This window comes from Eucalyptus grandis, chromosome 4 (assembly GCF_016545825.1).
Source record: "Eucalyptus grandis isolate ANBG69807.140 chromosome 4, ASM1654582v1, whole genome shotgun sequence".
Taxonomy (NCBI): domain Eukaryota; kingdom Viridiplantae; phylum Streptophyta; class Magnoliopsida; order Myrtales; family Myrtaceae; genus Eucalyptus; species Eucalyptus grandis.
In genome coordinates, this window is record NC_052615.1 from 17,176,284 (window position 1) to 17,195,311 (window position 19,028).

The following is a 19,028-nucleotide window of genomic DNA, read 5'->3' on the forward strand; positions in this document are numbered from 1 at the left end:
TTTTTATTTAGCAATCAGGTGGTGTCTAGACTAGTTTTCATGCATCTTGACTTTGTTATTTTTCAAGAAAATAGATGAATACTTCAGTCCTTTTCACTGGCGAATTAACCTTCACATTAAACCTGTAAAAACATCTAGATAAGGCATCTGCTAGCAAATTTTTGTCAATTAAAAATTAGACAAGAAAGCTAACAACAGATGCATATGTGCTTCAAGTTTTTGCAGTAGTTGGTTGGATCACTCACTCTCTCTGTCTCTCTCTAGGGTCATTGAGGGTAATCCCAGATGGTTTTGCTTGTGGTAAGGTTTGAGTCAGGCCATAATTCTAACTCTTCCAATTAAATTAAAAGAAGAAAATCTTTCTGACTTCCTTCCATTAAAGTCACCAAAAGACATAAACTACTCAATCCTCATGTGGAGCTAATTAACATAGGAAATCTCAACATCACAAAGTTCAACCACATCAGACACCCTCCACTGGACACCCAATAAAAATTTGTATTTGCCAAATGCAACACTTCAGCTTTAAGTTTCTTGTTCTGTTCAGGTAAAATGTCTTAAGTATCCTATGAATTTTTAATGCCTAAAAAGCGTAGAGAACAGATAAAGAAGGTGTATGTGCACAGTAATTGAGGGCTCCCTTCCCCTCAACAGCACAATTTCCATGGAAAAAAAGACTTTTTTTTTACCCTCTTTGTTGTTATTCCATGGAAAAGGAAAATTGTTTTGCCCTCATTCTTGAAATCTCTCTACCAATCCAAAACCGTGGTGTAAGTTTTATTCATGTGAGATAACGTAATTACTAAACAAGTAATCCGATGGCCATCATGCCTAACAATTCTGCAATTGGAAAAGAAAGAGGCTCTAGACAAGGACTAGCTCCCCATGCCCAAGATCAACACAAATGGAAATGCATGTGATCTTAATTTCACGATTCTATAAGTTAAGCACTCTTTTATAATTGACATGCCGGGATCTATATACTTTTTCACTTCTATTCTTCCCGTCTGTCAACCCATGGAGTTGGTTCTATAAAATATAGTTTTTTTTTTTGTTCTGTTTTTAAGTTTGCTTTGAATTACCAAATTTGGTTTCCCTAATGATATTTTCTGACCCATAATAGCGTATTATACAAACTTTACGAAAATATGTTATATATACCAAGGATGCTTGTGAAAAAGTCATTACTATTGTGGAAATATCGCTAAGCATAGCTATCAATTGCAAAAAATTAAAAGGACAACTATATTTTCATGGCAATGATGATAAAATTATATGCTATCAAATCGATAAATTAAAATCCCAATAACTTAGGGATTATTCAATCTTTTGAATGAAGCCAACTTTACCCCCACATTTTCATATATTCAGAATAATATGTGCGAAAGCAAATGAGGAAATGTAGGCAATTAAAAGTATAGCCATAAAAGTAAAGACCTTACTTGCCCTAATTTATTTTAATTAACACTCTTGGAGTTGAATTTACCATTGTCCAGGGAAAGTGTGGTGGCATTATCTATTATCATAATTTTTAAAAATTAAAATAAATAAACAAATAAATCAGAAGAAAGGGTATCCAAAGTTGAGCTTCATATTCCTCTGACACAAACTGCACTGCAGTAGAGACAACCATTGATGTTGCCTTTCCTCGTGAGGTTGTTTTTCTATATTTATATGCACGTGTGCACAAATTTTATACAGACTTGGAAGAAAGTGTTTCGTTGATTCCCAAGCCAAGACAGGCAGCAAGTTTCTCTTTTCCCTCGAGTAATTATAACCCCTGGCCATCAGAGAATCTCTTATTTTTTAGGTGCCTTGTTAAGGCAGTTAGTAACAGGCCAACCAATTATTAAGGCAATTAATATACTGCTCAGCAAATAAATCACAAAATTTTTCTTCTGTATTCTTGTCAACAATTGATTTTTCTTCCTTGTTTTTTACTTTTCTTTTGTTAGAATTTCTAACCTATAAACTTAAATTATTAAAGAGGAAAATTACTCGTAAGTAAGTTTTGTGAGATATTTAATCATTTGTGCAAACAAGAGCCAAACCACAGGGGAATGCAGGTGGAGTTGAAGAACGATGAGTAACATGCACAAAAATCATAGGCAAGACGAATTATTTTTAGGGTAAGACGATTTGAAACTTAGTTTTGATGCCGTGTTAAAGTTGAATGAAAACTGTTTTTATTATAAAAAAAAATAAAAGTATTGAAGTTTGAGACTGGACTATCTATCAATTCTCACAAGCCCTTCAAGATCATGCACTTGTTCTCTTAAAACAAAAAAACTTAGAAGAGAACAGCTGATCGCATAAAGTAGCACTTATATATAATATATATATTATGAACAGATGATGAGACATGCCAGGTCCTAATTTATAGATTCATCCCCTCACCAAAATCTGGACATTTTCAGTTTGGCGAATGCCTCGGATGCTCTTGCCAATGATTTCTTGGCAGCAACCAAAACACCTTGCAATGCAGAGCATGCACTCGCATTATATTAAGTGAAATCACCAGACTTTAGATGTTTTTTCTGATTAAATAAGCAAAGGAGTGAAGACCTAGGCTCCACCAAGCTTGTGACAGTACTAAGAGCCATTTTTAAAATCTCTGTGGGCAAATACCAGACATTTAGTGATCATTGTATTCCAGAAAGAACTGTTTTCCTTTCTAACTCCAAAAAACAAGTGACCATTGCTTCTGAAATTGAACAATTTAGTAAACTAATTGACATTTTTTTTGGGAGGATGAAGCCTAGTCTGAAAGTGATGCACGTGGGGTTTCATGCCCCAACTCTCGGCTTTGCTGATGCTTTCTTTTCATCTTCCTTCACTCACACTGAACATCAAATTCAGAGCAAACCCATCTTCGTCTTCTTCTTCCTTCTCAGACTTTTCATCTTCAGAGCTTTATAATGTGTAGCTTCAGGCTCCAGTTTTGAGGACTGTTGACTTTGCCCCCAGGAGATCAACTTAGGTGCTTCAATCTCTCCCTTCTTCTGAACTCCTCCTCCAAAATGAGGACTCTTTTAACGGTCACGTTGTCGCCAAAGCTTCATCTCGAATGAATCTATTTAAGTCCCATGAAGCAAACCAATCTCTGCGTTGCCCTGTTCTGTTTCATCCACGCCGTTTGTGTCTATGCTCGTGCCAATCTCTTTTCTTGCACTGCACAAAACACAGCTCTGAGATTTCTTTCTTTTGTTTTCTGGTTAGTTTTTTGCAGCAGAAACAATTGATTGTGAGACTAAAGCTGGAGGATGGTGGAGCCACATTCATGCCCAGGATTGGTTAATGCATCTGCATTGTGTTCCATAGAGGAACGCGCTGTGAAAGGGGAGGGAGAGAGTGATGATCACATCATGGCACAGATTTCGGCTGAACTACAGAGAGAGAGAATTAAGAATGCGGTGCTCATGGAGAGAATTTCTGAACTTGAAGCTCAAATAAGGGACAATGAAAATAAATCTCTTCTCCAGGACAAAGAGGTACTTTACAATGCAAAATCTGTTTGCGAGCAGAAGAGTTAGCAACGCATTGTATATTATCAAGTTTTGCTGATTTTAGTTGTTAATCAAACCATGCACAAATTTTGATCACAATGCATCATTATATACTTTCTGGTACTACTCGATATTCCTACTGTTAAAATGTGAAAGAAAATGATGCATCCTCTGTTTGTTTATCACCCAGATTAATTTGATCGTAGCTTTTATAGCTCATTTTTGTCCTGTTGTCTTATATCTCCGACCAACCCAAGTTTTCGTGTGTGTTATGGTCTTTGAAGGCCTCATCCTCTCATCCTGCTTGAAAAGGCTTTCCGCAATGTGGGTTCATCAGATCTTAATATGTTGGTTTTCAGGGTCGTCGTAGAAAAGCACAAAGGCAAAGCCACAAAGAGTCAAAAAGACAAAAGATAGGCGAATTCGTTGGTGGGCCTGAAAATGGCCAAATTTTTTGTGGTAAATCGGCTTCTCCAGTTCGGCATGATTATCAGTGTGTGCCATCAAAGTATGAAAATATCGAAGATGGCATGGTCAATTCGATAAGCATGGAAGATACACGCATGTTGGGTTTTGAAAATTTGAAAGACGGTGACCATGCCAATGACCTTGATAATGTGGATGGAGCCAACGATGAAGATGACGATTACCATGGCGAAGATGGCACTGACATTCACAATGCTGAACAGAACTTGAGAATAAGCAATGATATACTAGCCAAGAAAGTGCAGGCACCGGCTTTGGAGAACTCCTATAACGGTAGAACTCTTATGCATGCAACGCAAGATTCAGTGGATACACCAAAAACCAATCTTTGGTTACAGGAGATTGGACAGGTTCAGGACATGTCAAAACTTGGTGAACTTGAGAAGGAAGAAGGTTTGACCGGAGTTTGCAAAGAACATGTAGAGGCTCATTCATCTGGATATTATGCTTGTCATGCAGGGTCAGGAAGCACAGCGCTGCACAAAAATTCCACAAAGGTCGCTTTGTGTCCTAAAGAAGTTAGGAGGATCGTTGATATGGAAGCCCTTCAAGAAAAAAATGCTCAGTCTCATACTATGAGAAAGATCATTGCTTTCTCATCCCTCGGTATAAAACACGGATGTGAAGATCTGTACGAGCTGGATTTCAATCATTTTAGTATTTTGAGGAAGGGTGAACCCTTTGTCTCTCTGCAAAATCCTGGGGTAATCACTCTGACCTTCTATCTCTGTGGAAAAAAACTCATAGAATCTTCTTTCGATCTCATGAATGTGATGTTATCTTAAGGAATAAGCTAATCTTTCTGCTAAATCGACAGAGACAGAAAATGACTTCCTTCTGTTTCAAGAGAGCAGCGTGGCATTAGTTGCAGAATAATAATGTTAAGAATATTAAGTTACTTCATTGGATCATAGTTTAAACTATTGCTAATGGCATCTAGAATTTTCACCGACTTGATCAGTGATTAGCCTATGAAACACTCTACCGGGATTTCTAGACTCATCTGATGCAATTTCATATAGCTTTTTAGTATCAACTATAAGCGAGCGTTGATGTGAATTTGTTGGCAGGAGCACGTTTTATATGTAAATCCCGGCGTCCGCCAAAAGGTCTTCTATCCAAATAGACAGAACCTGACACTGTGTCCTGTCCAAATACTAGAGGAAGAGAAAGCCATGCGTCCATCTGACCATAGCTGCCCGTCATCCTTATTCCTATGCATCAAATATGGAGGAAGGACTAGAAATCTTCCCCAAAACGAGTTAAGTATTATTGTTTCATGGCTATGATTTTGATAATTTGCCTTACAGTTCTCAGCCTAAAAGAAAAGGTAAAATACTTTCAAGTTCTATGATATATCTTGCTCCTGAGTCTCTAACTTAGAGCAGGCGAGAGATGTTTCTGCTGCAAACTTTTATAGCTGACTGCTTAAATAATTTCAGATACGTCAGACAACGCATGGGAAAGAACAAGCTGAAATCCTTCGGGCCACTCATGTGCAAAATGGCGATGTTGGTCCATGTCCGCAGCGGAAGTTTCTTCTTTAAGGCCCTGGGCATAACGCTCTTGTTCATGGCCGGTTTCACTGATCAACTGATTCAAAAGGAAACCAAATACAGAAGCTTGGACTTGCTCCAAAAGTACTACAGGTATAGGAAGTCTAGTAGAAGCATTTGATAGTTCTTTTTGCCAAATGCAAATGATGTTGCGTTTTCTTTTACCACATCCGTTAACAGTCCAGCATGTGCAAGAACTTGACATATCAGTTGACAACATTTTCATTTGCTGAGGCGCGTACTCTTACCTCACTGTACCATGATAGTTAAATTGATCCTTGCTGCTTAATAAAGCTTTGTGAGTATGCTGCAGGAAGGATGAGGATGCTGAAGGAGAGAAATTGTTTCTTGAACACCCGGAAACCTCCAACACGGTAAGATTGCCATCCCAAGTCCAATGTAACTCCGTGTTCTCCAATAATTCAGTCATAGGAACACGGTTCACAACTATATTAGAGCACCGATAAGTATGGTAATTGAGGAAGCCAACTATACAATTGCTTTCTTTTTTTCAAGTCAAACTTTCATGACAACAAATTATGCAAATTTAGTTTCAGGCACGAGTAGTGCAATAATTTCTTAATGCCCTCTCTACGGGAAAGTTTTCCCTTTGCCCCCTTCTCTTTTTCTTTTATTTATGCTGCAGTATTTAATGGATTATAGCTTTTTTACTTGCAGCAAGCCGCCTTCAAGTTGGACCAATCTACTGCCAAGAAAATCTCAACGAAATTCAAACCCAAAAGGCATAGCCATGCTGCATATAAGCCTCCAAATTCAGAAAGATCACTTCGTTATCTTCAATCAGTAAACACAAGCTGTGCTCCTCAATTCGGATTAGTCGGCTATAACTCTATCCACACTCAAGCACCGGGAGTAGATAAAGCTTCGAGTTCAAAACCGGCATTCAACAACCATCCTAGTAACATTTCGTCCTCTAATCCAGCATCGTATAATATGTTCCCACCCCACCAGCCTGTAAACGGTTTCATTCCTATGATGTATTGGCCTCACCCGAGCACATATGCTTATGCCCCGTTGCCGTCTTCGGCAAGTTATTTCTCCGTTCATCCAAACAGTTGCTACACCTATCCTCCTTCACACAGTTTTTTCCCGAAAATAGTTGGAGGCACGGGAAGGACCAATGCAGTCTCAGAGGAATCTGGTGATGATTCTGGAAGCAGTTCAAGCAGTTCATAGCTGAAAGAAGTGCCAGCGACATCGAGTCTGGCTGCCATGACTTGTTCGGGTCCAATAACGCAGCAGTTAGAGAAATGTACTGAGATTGACAAAGGCTCATCCAAACGTCGTGCAATTTTGACCCCCTCCTCTTTGCAGGTGTGTTGTTTAGATTTGTGTACATGCAAGAGACTGTTTCTTTCTCTTTTGTAGCAGTAATGGGCTTAATGACTAATAGAATTGTTGAGCCAACAGTAGTGAAAAATTTCCTACTATCTTGGATCCGTGAAGCTAACAAGCGAGGCAAGGGTATTGCTTCCATGTTTCTTGGAAAATCACCTTCTTCTCTATCACTTCACCTTGTGATCTAAAAACCGTAAATTTAATTCGCAGACTTATGTATGATAAGTCTAGGCAATGCACCAATGTCTGCTCAACCGGATGGACCATATCAATCTCTAAATAATTTGGAATGTACTTCTATGACTCTCTCTCAAGGTTTATGGTCCACACCTCTGCATCGATACCTGAAAGCTCCATTTTCGTCTGAGTGCCATAACTCCGCCCTAGCTTCCAAACAAAACATATTTAAAAATGCAGGACGATACACAACAAAATATCCGATTATCTATGGGAATCTTATCCTTTTTTATGTCCCTTCACTTTCTCTGTCCTTGTTCTAGTTTACTGTACATCTTTGTTTCTTTTTGCCTCCTATGGGGGACCATTTGAATTCATCACCCTCACATCGTTGCTTCGGTCTTGAAGTGCAACGAATCACTCGTCTTAAAAACCAATTTGCCTCCATCATCATGGAGATAGAGGGAAAAAGGAAAGCAGCATACAAAAGAGCATCAATAGATATATTAACATTCAGAAGTAGGTATACATCATACTCCACCATAGATAACACCACAACCCACAATCACTATGCCAACTTAGAGCAGAAAAACAATTGCAGAAAAAGGGTCACGAGATCTGCACAATCTTCACACCCATGTGCACTTCTTTTTATCCATTCCCACTGATGAACCTAAAAAGCTAAAGCAAAAGGAGGCAAAGCAAACTTCTCCTTCTAGTGGTGCTTGTTGGCAACATTGCACTGCTTCCTGATCTCACCTTGGTCACCAGTGAGAGGGTTGTTCTCAGAGAGGATGGTGATGGCCCTTGCAAACTCCTTGAAGAAGTAGTCCTGGCTCTTGGCCATCTTCTTTACATAGGGCTTGGTCCGCTTGTCAGTGGCAAGCTGGTGGTCCACGATTAACAAGCCCTTATTGTCCAGTATGTTCCTGTAGTAATTGTTGTCCAGCACCATCGGCGTGCCTCTGTCATTCCTCACGTACTGCACAGCCTTCGGGTCTGGGATCGCATCCGGGCACTTGTGAAGCATGTGCTCAATGTGGTCTGGGTTCAGCGCAGGGTCGACCTCTGGATAGAGCCGGTGAACCAGCTTGACACAGTGGGTTCGGCCCACGCTGTGAGCTCCTGTTAGACAAATTCAGGAGACAGAATGATGCACCAACCAAGCAACTAAGATTATTATAACCAAACATGCATACTGATTTTACAATATGCAGGCTAAACAACTTTAGGAAAATAAAGCTGATGGTGAAGCACTAGGATCATATAGTAAATTACCTAGTAAAGCAACCACTCCTGGTGTATTGATGCCCATGGCCGCGAATCTGTCGAGCACCACTGAAATGCTTTCATTGTGATCTGGAAGGTATTGTTCGACCACATCAGCTCGGCTCTTCCTACCATCTCTCCTCCCAGTTTTCAGGGGAAAGTGAGGGCCTCCTAGCTGCTCAGAGAGAGTGAATTTCAAGACCAGATTTCACCAATTTTCTTGAAAGTCCATATGAGAACAAGCTGACAAGTTACTGAGAAAGAAGGGTAAAATATGGCAGAGTTGAGGTACCTTCATCCCCAGGGGAAACATGTGAACTTATCAGATTTCGCAAACACTAGCCAAAAGGACTAGTGTACAGATAGATATTTTGTTCACTCAAAACAAAAGGAAAGGGTTATTAAATATACAGAGCATATACGACAGAGAGATTAAAGAGAAACACAGGAAGCAAAGATCTACAGATTCTATATATTCATACTCAAACATCATAATTAGGACAACAACAAGAGTGAGTACCGCGACTATGCCATCTCTAGCAGACAAGACCAGGATGTCCGCACAAGAAACAACTCCAGGGCATTCTCTCTCCACAGCTTCTTTAATGGTGTCCAGGTACCTGAAGTTCCTCAGACCGAAACTCCGGTCGGTTTCTTTCTCCGACAAGCTCCTCCGCGTCGAATCCAAGAGCAGGGAAGCATCACATGACTGCATTCACATCACACAAGGCAAATGACGTTTCCGAACACTAACGCAAAAAAGGAGCTGAGTTGAGTCAACATAGTATACTTCTTGAACTTAAATCTCAATTCCAAAACTTAAGAGATCGAGTTTGATAATTTCTCATTTTGCTAGCTCGACCAAGCCTCACTAGGGAGATCTGGGTTCTTGACTCCAGATAAAGCTCATTGGTCAAACCCGAGCACAAAAAAATGCTGGAAAATGAGTGAAAAATAGCGGAAAAGCTGTTTCTTTTGCAAGAAAAACACAAATGTTGCTCGTTAAACTTGAAAACAATCGAGCGGAACTGACGTTAAGCACAACGCAGGTTTGATACCTGAACAGCACAGTCATGGAAGATGTTCCTCAGCCAGGAGAATGCAGTGTTCTTGTGGCGCTTGTAGAGGAGCTTCACTTGCTCCTTGATGATATCCTCGGCTTGAGGGCAGGTGTCCTTGTAGAAGTTCATCACAAGACCAGGCTTGTCTTCCTCATTGATCTCTGCAATGGCAGGTCTCGGTGACACAGCTGAGAAAGATAAGAGAGCCAAGAAGATGAGAGCTTTGGATGCCATTTTTCGAGTCACCAGGCGTACTTTGCTAGTTCTTGAGCTCTTCTTATATAATGGAGTCAGTGCACTTCCCCATTTCTATTCCTCTATCAAGTTTTGTTAAATTCTCTTTCTTCTTTTTCTTTTTTCTAGCTACTAGGAGAAGGTAATTTTGAAGGTTGTAATGAGCGGTGCAATTCCAATTCTATCTACCTTATGGCGTCCGCCACTCACAACCTGCATACGCTACATGAGTTATATTTTCTAAGCGTTATATCATAGTAAAGAGTATGCTAATTTGTTACTTGATAACTTTATAACAATGTTAGATATATGATAAAAAGACAGCTCTTTTTAAGTTCTACTTTGTCGGCTTTAACTAAAGAGGAGAGTGATTTGGTCAAAAGTGTGCTTCACGAATTGAGTAAGAGCATCCGTGGCGTTAGACTAATTACTTGTGTTTACCGTGATTTTAAGAGTATCGATGCAACTTGCCCAACTAAATAGTCATAAGAAGAGTGCGATAAAAACTGAGCAGTGGAAAAATACTGGAAATACATGAGTATTGACATACGAAACTCTAACAAAACCTACACTATCTTTCTCTTAAACTAATGCAGCCTCACTGGCATACCTCCTTAATTCCTTGCTGCTAACGTGAATATAACTTGCAAGAACGTAAATTGGCTTCTAAGCAGTCGCAATAGCAGACAATTATTACTACGTCCAGCTTGAATACACACGCCAGCTTCCGGACACAAGGTGACAAGTCTTGTTATCTGGACTTTGGTTCAAGAATTGGCACAAATACAAAATCCATCGAAATCACCATTGGGGTACTCTTGAAGCAGAAAAAGGAGGGCAAGCTGGGCACCTTTCACTTTCAAGTGGGCCTTCGTTGTCTTCCTTCTTTTTAGGGGTTCATTGCCCTACTAGAGACACTGATGATGGGGGAAAGCTTTTGCCCATCAGTTGGAGAAGGTGAATGGTGAGAAGATCGGAGAAGTGCAATGGAAGAGCACTAAGGAACTTTCCAATGTCCATTCATTGTTTGTCTCTATATAGCACAAAGTACTCATGGCTTTCATTTGGGAAAATCATCCTCTCGCTAATCCATTGGCAACTTTTTGTCAAGTCTTGTTGGCATGATCCATGAAAAGAAAATCTGGGCTATTCTTTCACCAGTGCGTGAGAAAAATTACATGAAGTCCAACATCATTATCTCGGTGCAGACCAAAATCAAGTTAGATGGAGTTAAAAAAAATTGCGGACTAAATGTAGAAAAATTGAGCTTTATACGTATTTTACTTGTAGCCCGAGGAAGAGAGGCTTAGAATGCTTGTGTTAATGCAATTAGTTCCCTTGCATTTATCATCACTCCATATCTGACAACCATCTCCATGAATCTCCGTGTAGGTTTAGCTTAGGTCATTGATGTTGAAATTCAATTGAGTCAAGCTCATCTTTTGCAAAGTAGGTTGCTCATAATTGCGAGTGTGGATGACAGTAATGATGGGTCATAGCATATCTAAAAGTTAGCCAGAAGTTGCACATAAATTAACTGGGCCACGTGATGATGAGAGTAAAATATTTGCTAGCATAGCTTTGGAAAATATTAATTTTCTTGTCACTAAATGATTATACCATATTATAATAGTCAATTTATATTGTTGGGTCCCTTATATGGGGTTTTAATATTTGATATGATACCTGGTAGTTGAGAAGTCCTTTCTGGCTTGAACAAGATATCAGAAAAAGGACAAATGAAGATGGTCATGAATAGATAAAATGCAACCGTATAAGGAAAGCAAAAGCATTGTCACATTGTTTTATATTTGGAGATTATTTAATATGATATTGAAATATATGGGATTCCAGAATGGCAAAGATATTGAGCCGGGGTGCTGCCGATGCTACTAGTTTAGGCATGTATTACAGAAGTTTAGATTACAAAAATCAGAGCTTGTACTTAGGTTAGGTCAGATTACAAAAATCAGATATGTTACGAATCTTAAATGCTAACGATTAAACTTTAAATTATTCAATGGGAGTCACATGAAATTTTTACACGGTATCGACCTACAAGCTTGCAGAAGATTGTTGATGACATTAAGCATCTAAGACTTCTAAATCACCCGATTAATCTCACGGCTTATGGAGTTATCCCCTTTGAACCCAACAATCTAATTATGGGTCGGCAGCCCCTGGCATGGCATTAAGAAAATTGCATCAACTGGAATTTGAACCGAAGATCATGCTTATTAAGGTGCAGCCTAATGTCAAATCTTGATCAACTCGACTAATTGTTTGCTGTAAAAACATTCAGTACTTTGAATAAAGCGGGGTATTTATTCACCAGCATTTTAAAAAAATAATAATCAGGATTTCAGACCAGATTGATTAGGGATTTAAATATTGGGTCGGAGCCGATTAACCACCAAAGCGGCTGCCGCCGACACTTTACCTTATGCCGACACTTTACTTTAGATGATTAAATAAAGTGACGGCATTATCTTCAGCTAAAAATAATTCTCAATTTTGGCCAAAAAAAAAAAGAAAAAAAAAAGGAGGGCTTGAGCTGGCCAAACTTAAATAAGTGCTAAAACCTATTAATATTCTCGAAAAACTCACTTTTAATATATGCTAATTGGATTAAAACTTCAAATTAAATTAAAAATAGTATATAAAATAAAAAGTAAAAAAAAAAAACCTATAAATTAAAATATTTATAAAAAAATTAGACTATGCACACATGCTTCTCTTATTTGAAGTGAACATACCATTGAATAACTAAAAGCGTAACATTAAATTTTTTAACTAAATCTTAAAAAGCTCATTTTTATGATTTTTTTTATAAAAGAAAAAGTATTGTTAAAACATTTTTATGCAATACAAATTCAATGGAAATTTTTGCAATTCTTTTAAAAATATTTTTAAAAATTGAATTTTTAATTTTTAAATATTATTTTTATTATTTTTAATTTTTAAAACATAATTTTTAATTTTTAATAATTATTTTTCTTTTTCTCTTTTCTTTTTCTTCTTCTTTGGCTGGCCGTCGGCCACGACAATGGCTAGCAACCGGCCACAGGCGAGATCGAGCTTGCCGGTGTTGGGCGAGGCTCGATCTCGCGATCGGCGAGGCCGAGGCCCCGCTCGATGTCGGCGAGCTCAAGTCTCACTAGTCGTCGGTGAGGCTCGAGCCTTGTTAGATCTCGGGCGAGGCCGAGGCTCCGTCAAATTCGGGTGAGCCTCGATCTCGCCAATCTTGCGAGGCCAAGGCCCCACCCGGTGCTGGTGAGCTCGAGCCTCGCCAAATCCGGCAAGGCTTGAGCCTCGCTTGTCGTTAGCGAGGCCGAGCCTCGCTAGTCATCAGCAACCTGCCGGCGAGCTCGAGCCTCACTTGGCTTGTCGCCGATTGGCGACCGGCCGTTGTCCTATCAGCCACCAGCTAAGGAAGGAAGAAAAAGAGAAAAAAAGAAAAGAAAAAAATTGAAATATGAAAAATAATTAAAATTTCGATTTTTTTATTAAAATTTTTTTATAAAGTTAAAAGGCCATGAGTTTAAAGTGGGTTTCCTAATAACCCATTTAGACCCATTTCTTTTTGTATTTTACTTTTTCAAACCCATTTATGATCCATATTTAACTTTTACTTGACCCATATATGATCCATTTAACTAAAAATGGGTCATAATATGGATTTATGACCCATTTTGCCCGCTCTAGTCTAGAATAATTAATAAGCTGAAATAGAAAGCATTGCCTCTTTCTTCCAATTGTACCCGCCCCTATGTATCCCACGATGACTTATCGATGTAGCTATTCAAATTCGAGCAACTTCCCAATCATTTCAATTCTACCTTCTTCTTCTTCTTCTTATTTTTTAATTATTATCTATCAATTTATTTAATGAAATTTATCTTTAACATTGTCACTAACATTACCATTTCGTTGAAGAACAAATAGAGAAATCCGACATGGCATTTAGCTTTATGGCAGAATGCATAATAGGCAAAGTATGTAGTGAACACATTAAAAACATAATTTTGATGGAGTTTAGTCAATACCAAGCATGAAAAAATGATCAGAAATTATTTCAATTCTAACATGTACCCACAATTTATTTGCATTTTCTTAATATCAAAAATCAAAATATCTCCTTGAAAAAAAGCAAAAGGGACTTTTTTTTAAGCTATTCATAAGAGATTTCTATATGAAAAATATGAATCGGAGTTTCAAGAAGGAAACTCTCCTGACCATTTAATTCAGATTAAATCCATGTCCAATTCCATAAAAAAGACCCATAACTTTAAGTGTAGTCCAAATTATGTCCTCGACTATTTCTTTTTTTTGTCTATAACAAAAATCACCAACCTTCACCCAAGCCCTAAATTTTGCCTTCGTGAACTCTCCATCCAAGGTCATGGTCCGATGTAGCATTGGACGTCAGCAATAAATTCACCTTAGCAAGCTCACGTGGATTTAAGTACTGTTAAATCTGATGAGGATTTAGGTTCGTTCAAACCCTCTCGAGCGTTCAATTCGGATTAAATCTGATGCATAAGAATTGCAATCCGATCCAAATCTTGCTGAAGGCCGAGACGACGAGCGGCCTCGTGGGTTTCGTGGGCTCCTTGGGCCCCTATGGAGCGTACATGTATTGAATCACATATGCTTTTGTTGAGGGTATAACATCAATTTCAAACGTCTTGTACTTTAGTCAATTGAGACATAAACATCCCATTTCGGATGAGTTGAGACCTAATCAAAATTCTCTTCTAACAACAACAACGAAAGGCGATAAATCTAGTGGATCGCTCAGTGATCTTGTGGCTCATCATCGTTCTCTAACTCACTAGATTAGATTGGGTAAGATATAAAATCTGTAAGATATGAAGTAGAGTAGATTCGGCATATGTTATGCTTTATATCTTAATGAGACGAATATGCAAATGGTCCGTACTAAATAATGTTTATCCAAGTACTCCAAGGTTGAAAGTTACTTCTAATCATACGATTAAACAAGTCACATGAATCCTTGTATTAAAATGATGCCCGAACACTAAGAAAAGCTGAATTTGATGGCCAAAAGATCTAATTATTAAAAAAAAACGAAGAAGAAGAAGACTGAATTTATCTACACAAGGCCATGAGAGAGAAGCTATGTGCAATTATTGCTTCATTTTTTAACCTTGGACTCATCATCTTTGATGATTAGATGCAGAGTGCTTTGAAGCCCAGAACTTCTCAATCTCTTCTGCTGTTCTTCCCGGGATTCTCCCAGCTATAAGTGACCACCTAAAAGCACAGAAATATGATGCCAAAGTGATCTCTTAAGGTTTCCAAGAGTTGCAAGAAATGAAGCACCACATTTACCTTTCACCCACCAAGCTGAACATCCGAGCAATCAGTTCCTCCTCATCTTCAGAGAACTCCGCCTTTGATTCCTCTCTTTTGGCCCCTAAAAGCAAGAACCGTTTTGGCTCATCATTAGAGCAATACGGATAGGAAGGAAGACTGCTATTATCACTGTCCAAGCTTGAAAAACACCATTGGTTCTAGAATAGTCAACTTAAAATAGGTACCTTCTGCACCCCTATTGCTTTCATGAGAGCTGTGGTCTCTTCCTCCCATCACTACCACAAAAAAAGTTGCTGATAGAAATCACAGGAGGGTGTATTGGAAATTTTCAAAACAGGAGATTTGTGACTATATGGATAACAGAAGAAGGGGACTGATGACATTAATGTCGTTTTTCTTCTTTTCTCTGGCACTATCGATCTTGGTGGTTGAGGAAGAGAAGAATGGTAGTTGTCTTCTTTTGATGGGTTGTTGAGGAGGGTTCTGTGAGTTTCTTGAGTTGACATTTAATCTCATTTAATCTCGGAATGACCTGAGCACAAATCACTAAGCTTCAAAGCAGGTCTTTGCGTGTTTATTGATAAGGTTAAACAAGGTGGTCCTTTTCAAGATTTTTACTTCGTGGCACAACAGAATTCTCTCTCATATGCACAGCACAGGTGATGCCAAATCATTTCTCTGTACATGCAACTGTACTTAGTCCATATGATTATGACCCCATGAGACCAATCAGTGATACTTTCTGTTGAGAAGTAAGTGGATGTAAAAATAATTACTTTTATTATAAAACAATATTACAACTCTCTATTTTATCATCCTCTCACAACAACTCATTGCTTACCCACTCCCTCACAAGCCTCACACGGACACAACTCTCGCACACACCCACTTACTCTCTATTTCTCTACACTTCACGTCACCTACTCCACCCACTCACACACTTACGTATACACTCCATTCACATCACGCACTCCTCACACTTTTCACACACACACACTTTTCGTACACACTCAAGGGGCAAGAGCCCCTATTTATAGGGGACAAAGTCGGCACATCCACCGACTCTCCTCTCCCAATATCTCTTCTACTTATTATTATTTTATTGCAACTTGTTGGGTCAACAATTGCGGCTGAAGCTGAAGAATTGTCTAGAGAGAAAAGTCTGGAGGAGTGGAGAGAGATCCGGAGAACTCGAGAGAGAGAGAGAGAGAGAGTAATCTGGAAAAATCCAGAGAGAGAGAGGCGGTGCCCTTCTCAACACTTTCTTGTCCCTTATGCAGATTGAACGACCAATACGGACATGTTTGTTGAGGGCGTGATATTTTATTCACTAGTTGCGTATGAAAAATGACATTGAAATGAACTCGCTCGTTCTAATTGGTGAATGGTGTTGCAAACCACAAAGGATTATGTGTGAAAGTATTTATGCAAGCTTGAGTTCATCAAAGAAGCCACGGATCTTGATATCCTTGTAGCTGCGGAATCTGACTTGAGAATTTATGCAACCATTGCAGATTGTTGGGATTCCATTTGGTCAACTATTACTAATCTTGGAAAGAAAAAACCCGAAGAACAAAATAATGGCTACGAGATTAGAGATTGTTCCCAGCAGATCGATATGTATTCTTTTTTCTCATCACTGAGGGTCGAGAAAACTGCAATGTATCATTTCCTTTTTGTATTGCCGATACATCCTTGTGATTCTCCTGCATTCCCATGAGGAGGCACGAACTGTAGAAGGATTACTGATTTGTTGCACTTCGTGCAGCTTTTCACCCAGTTAATTATGCAAGTCCTGCCCATATTGACCCAGAAATAGAAAATAAAAAAGTGCCTACAATAACAAGACTGTAAACTACCTACAAGAGGGTGACTAATCTGATTCTATAATCCTTGATGATAATATTCACAAGTTGCCTTTATGTGATTCAATTCTTTGTGGGGGATCAGCCAAGCCCCTCCTTGCCGGCCTTATTTTGTATCCATTAGAATATAGAATTTACAACGTGCTGGTCACCAAGTAAAAAAGACTTTTGGAGCGATTATAGAGGACCAGTTTCCACAGCATGCTTTGACTCCTACCGCAAAAGAAGCTCAAGCAATGGCAGTTCTCTATTTGTCAAGAACTTCGTCTAATCCTATTTCAAATAAATTACGGGGATCTTTAGCTAAGCAGGTTGTTGCTAGGATGAGTGCCATCAGTAATTCAACAGATGACGACGTTGAATTGAAGAGGTCGCTTTCAATTCTCTACTTCGAGGAAAGCCAGGTCAAGATTAATGGCAGAAAATTAGAGATGGTAGTCAGCACCGATGGAGTTGAATTCGATTTTACGTAACCAAATACAATCACATTGTCTAGGTTGAAATTCTTGGAAAAACTGGATCATATGGATATGTTGCTTGATGAAAAGCACTACAACAATATTGCAACTGTGAGCAGCACATGACCCTTGATTAAAAGGTCTCAGAAAAAGCAACTCAGGGATCACATGTGACTGCAACTCCGGGCTCTGTCGGCGGAATTTGGGAAATCATATGAGTTGCTAGCAAGTTAAGAGGCTCGGCTCAACAGCTTCGACAAACTTCCATTCACTGCCAATTATCAAAACCCTTTCAAGAACTTTGACGCCAGTCATCGTATCAGATCGTCTACTGTTGCGAGTGCACGATAATCAGATCATACCTTCACCCAAGCTTCAAACTTGCCAAAAGTATAAAAAGCACGGCAAACTTGGTAGAAATACATATTTGGTATATGTCAAGCCTGCAAAAGAATTCATCTTCTCTTCCTAGTCATGCATGTTGAACAAACTATCTGTTTCACCCGCGGCTTAATCGACCCGAAGGTATCCGTTCTGGCTTGACCCTCAGAAGACCGAGCTCGTAAACTGAATCCGTTTGCACTGCATGGTATATTCCGAGAAGTGTAAAGCATGAGTTTGATCGCCAGGAGCTTTCTAGCCTCACATGCTTGGGTGCTGATCCTGTGGTCGCAATCAGAAACTGGCAAATGCAAAGGGGTGTGTCCATCATTAATTCACGTGGTGGCCAGGGTGGCCTACTCTTTTGTTCTTGGGGGACTTAGCATTTGGATTTATATGATGTGCAGTGCTCAAAGCTTTAACTTCAAGAGATTATTGGACTTCCAAGTGCTTAATTGATGATGTTAAGGAATCGTTAGTATTGATTATCTCATTAACATATTACTTTGAGGATTAGACCAATGTGGGCAATCCCCGAGCCCTGAGAATTAGTATATTCTGACCTTTGCAAATTTATAGTTGATCCATGCTAAAAAAATACATAATTTATCATCCGTGCTGATAAATTTCAGTGAGTGTTGGAAAATGTCGAAATATTGTTTGTAAAAGAAAACGATTGATGATATTTTTTTTTATGTAATTTATTGGTAACTTGCCAACGTTTTTACAAAATTACCAACCTTTTGCTATAATTTATATATTAGCACTTCTTTTACTAGCTTACCAACTTTTATATGCATAACTAAATTATTTTTTGAATAATTGTTATCTGAAATTATCAACCTAAATTAGAGTTATTGACTTACTTTTGCTGGATAAAATTACCAATTAGCATGATGAAACTAGACATTTGCTAATTCATTTTAGAGATTACCTTCCCAAATTAGCGTGACGCACTAACATTTCTCCTGTTAAATTACCATTAAACATTAAATTATCACACTCTTTTAGTTACTCACCAACATTTATTTTTCCTTTTAGAATTTGTCAACTTCTTTTATCATTTGCAAAACATTATTTCCAATTTTAACAATGCCTTAAATGTACTATTTTTTTAATAAATTATCTTTATTACTTGAAGTGAGTTACCAACTTTTCTATGACTAAGTTATTGACTAATTTTCGGTTACGCACTCTCATTCGACCTACTTGCCAAGTCTTATTCTTTTTTAATTACTAACTATTTTTTCATCTTTGACTAAACTTTGTGTACCTCTTTTGATTCCGTTTTAAATTTACCAATTTTTATATGAATTCATAAGCTTATTTAACTGAT

At 38.6% G+C, this 19,028-nt stretch overlaps 3 protein-coding genes across 3 annotated transcripts; 1 reads left to right on the forward strand and 2 right to left on the reverse strand.

Annotated features, from left to right (window-relative positions):
- Positions 1-2,753: 2,753 nt before the first annotated feature.
- On the forward strand, positions 2,754-7,091 carry LOC104441400. Its single transcript, XM_010054538.3, has 7 exons — positions 2,754-2,980; positions 3,230-3,491; positions 3,866-4,696; positions 5,063-5,253; positions 5,435-5,641; positions 5,862-5,922; positions 6,227-7,091. Exons 2-7 carry the CDS (start codon positions 3,264-3,266, stop codon positions 6,743-6,745), a joined length of 2,037 nt encoding a protein of 678 aa, XP_010052840.2. The 5' UTR covers positions 2,754-2,980; positions 3,230-3,263; the 3' UTR covers positions 6,746-7,091.
- Positions 7,092-7,566: 475 nt separating this feature from the next.
- Positions 7,567-9,740, reverse strand: LOC104441401 (peroxidase 42). The gene is made up of 4 exons (XM_010054539.2): positions 9,412-9,740; positions 8,874-9,062; positions 8,363-8,528; positions 7,567-8,209 (listed from the first exon to the last, which is right to left on the reverse strand). Exons 1-4 carry the CDS (start codon positions 9,646-9,648, stop codon positions 7,800-7,802), a joined length of 1,002 nt encoding a protein of 333 aa, XP_010052841.1. The 5' UTR covers positions 9,649-9,740; the 3' UTR covers positions 7,567-7,799.
- Positions 9,741-14,534: 4,794 nt separating this feature from the next.
- On the reverse strand, positions 14,535-15,997 carry LOC104441402 (transcription factor CPC). The gene is made up of 3 exons (XM_010054540.3): positions 15,213-15,997; positions 15,004-15,088; positions 14,535-14,925 (listed from the first exon to the last, which is right to left on the reverse strand). The coding sequence occupies exons 1-3, from the start codon at positions 15,259-15,261 to the stop codon at positions 14,829-14,831; spliced, it is 231 nt and encodes a 76-aa protein (XP_010052842.1). The 5' UTR covers positions 15,262-15,997; the 3' UTR covers positions 14,535-14,828.
- Between the last annotated feature and the right edge of the window lie 3,031 nt (positions 15,998-19,028).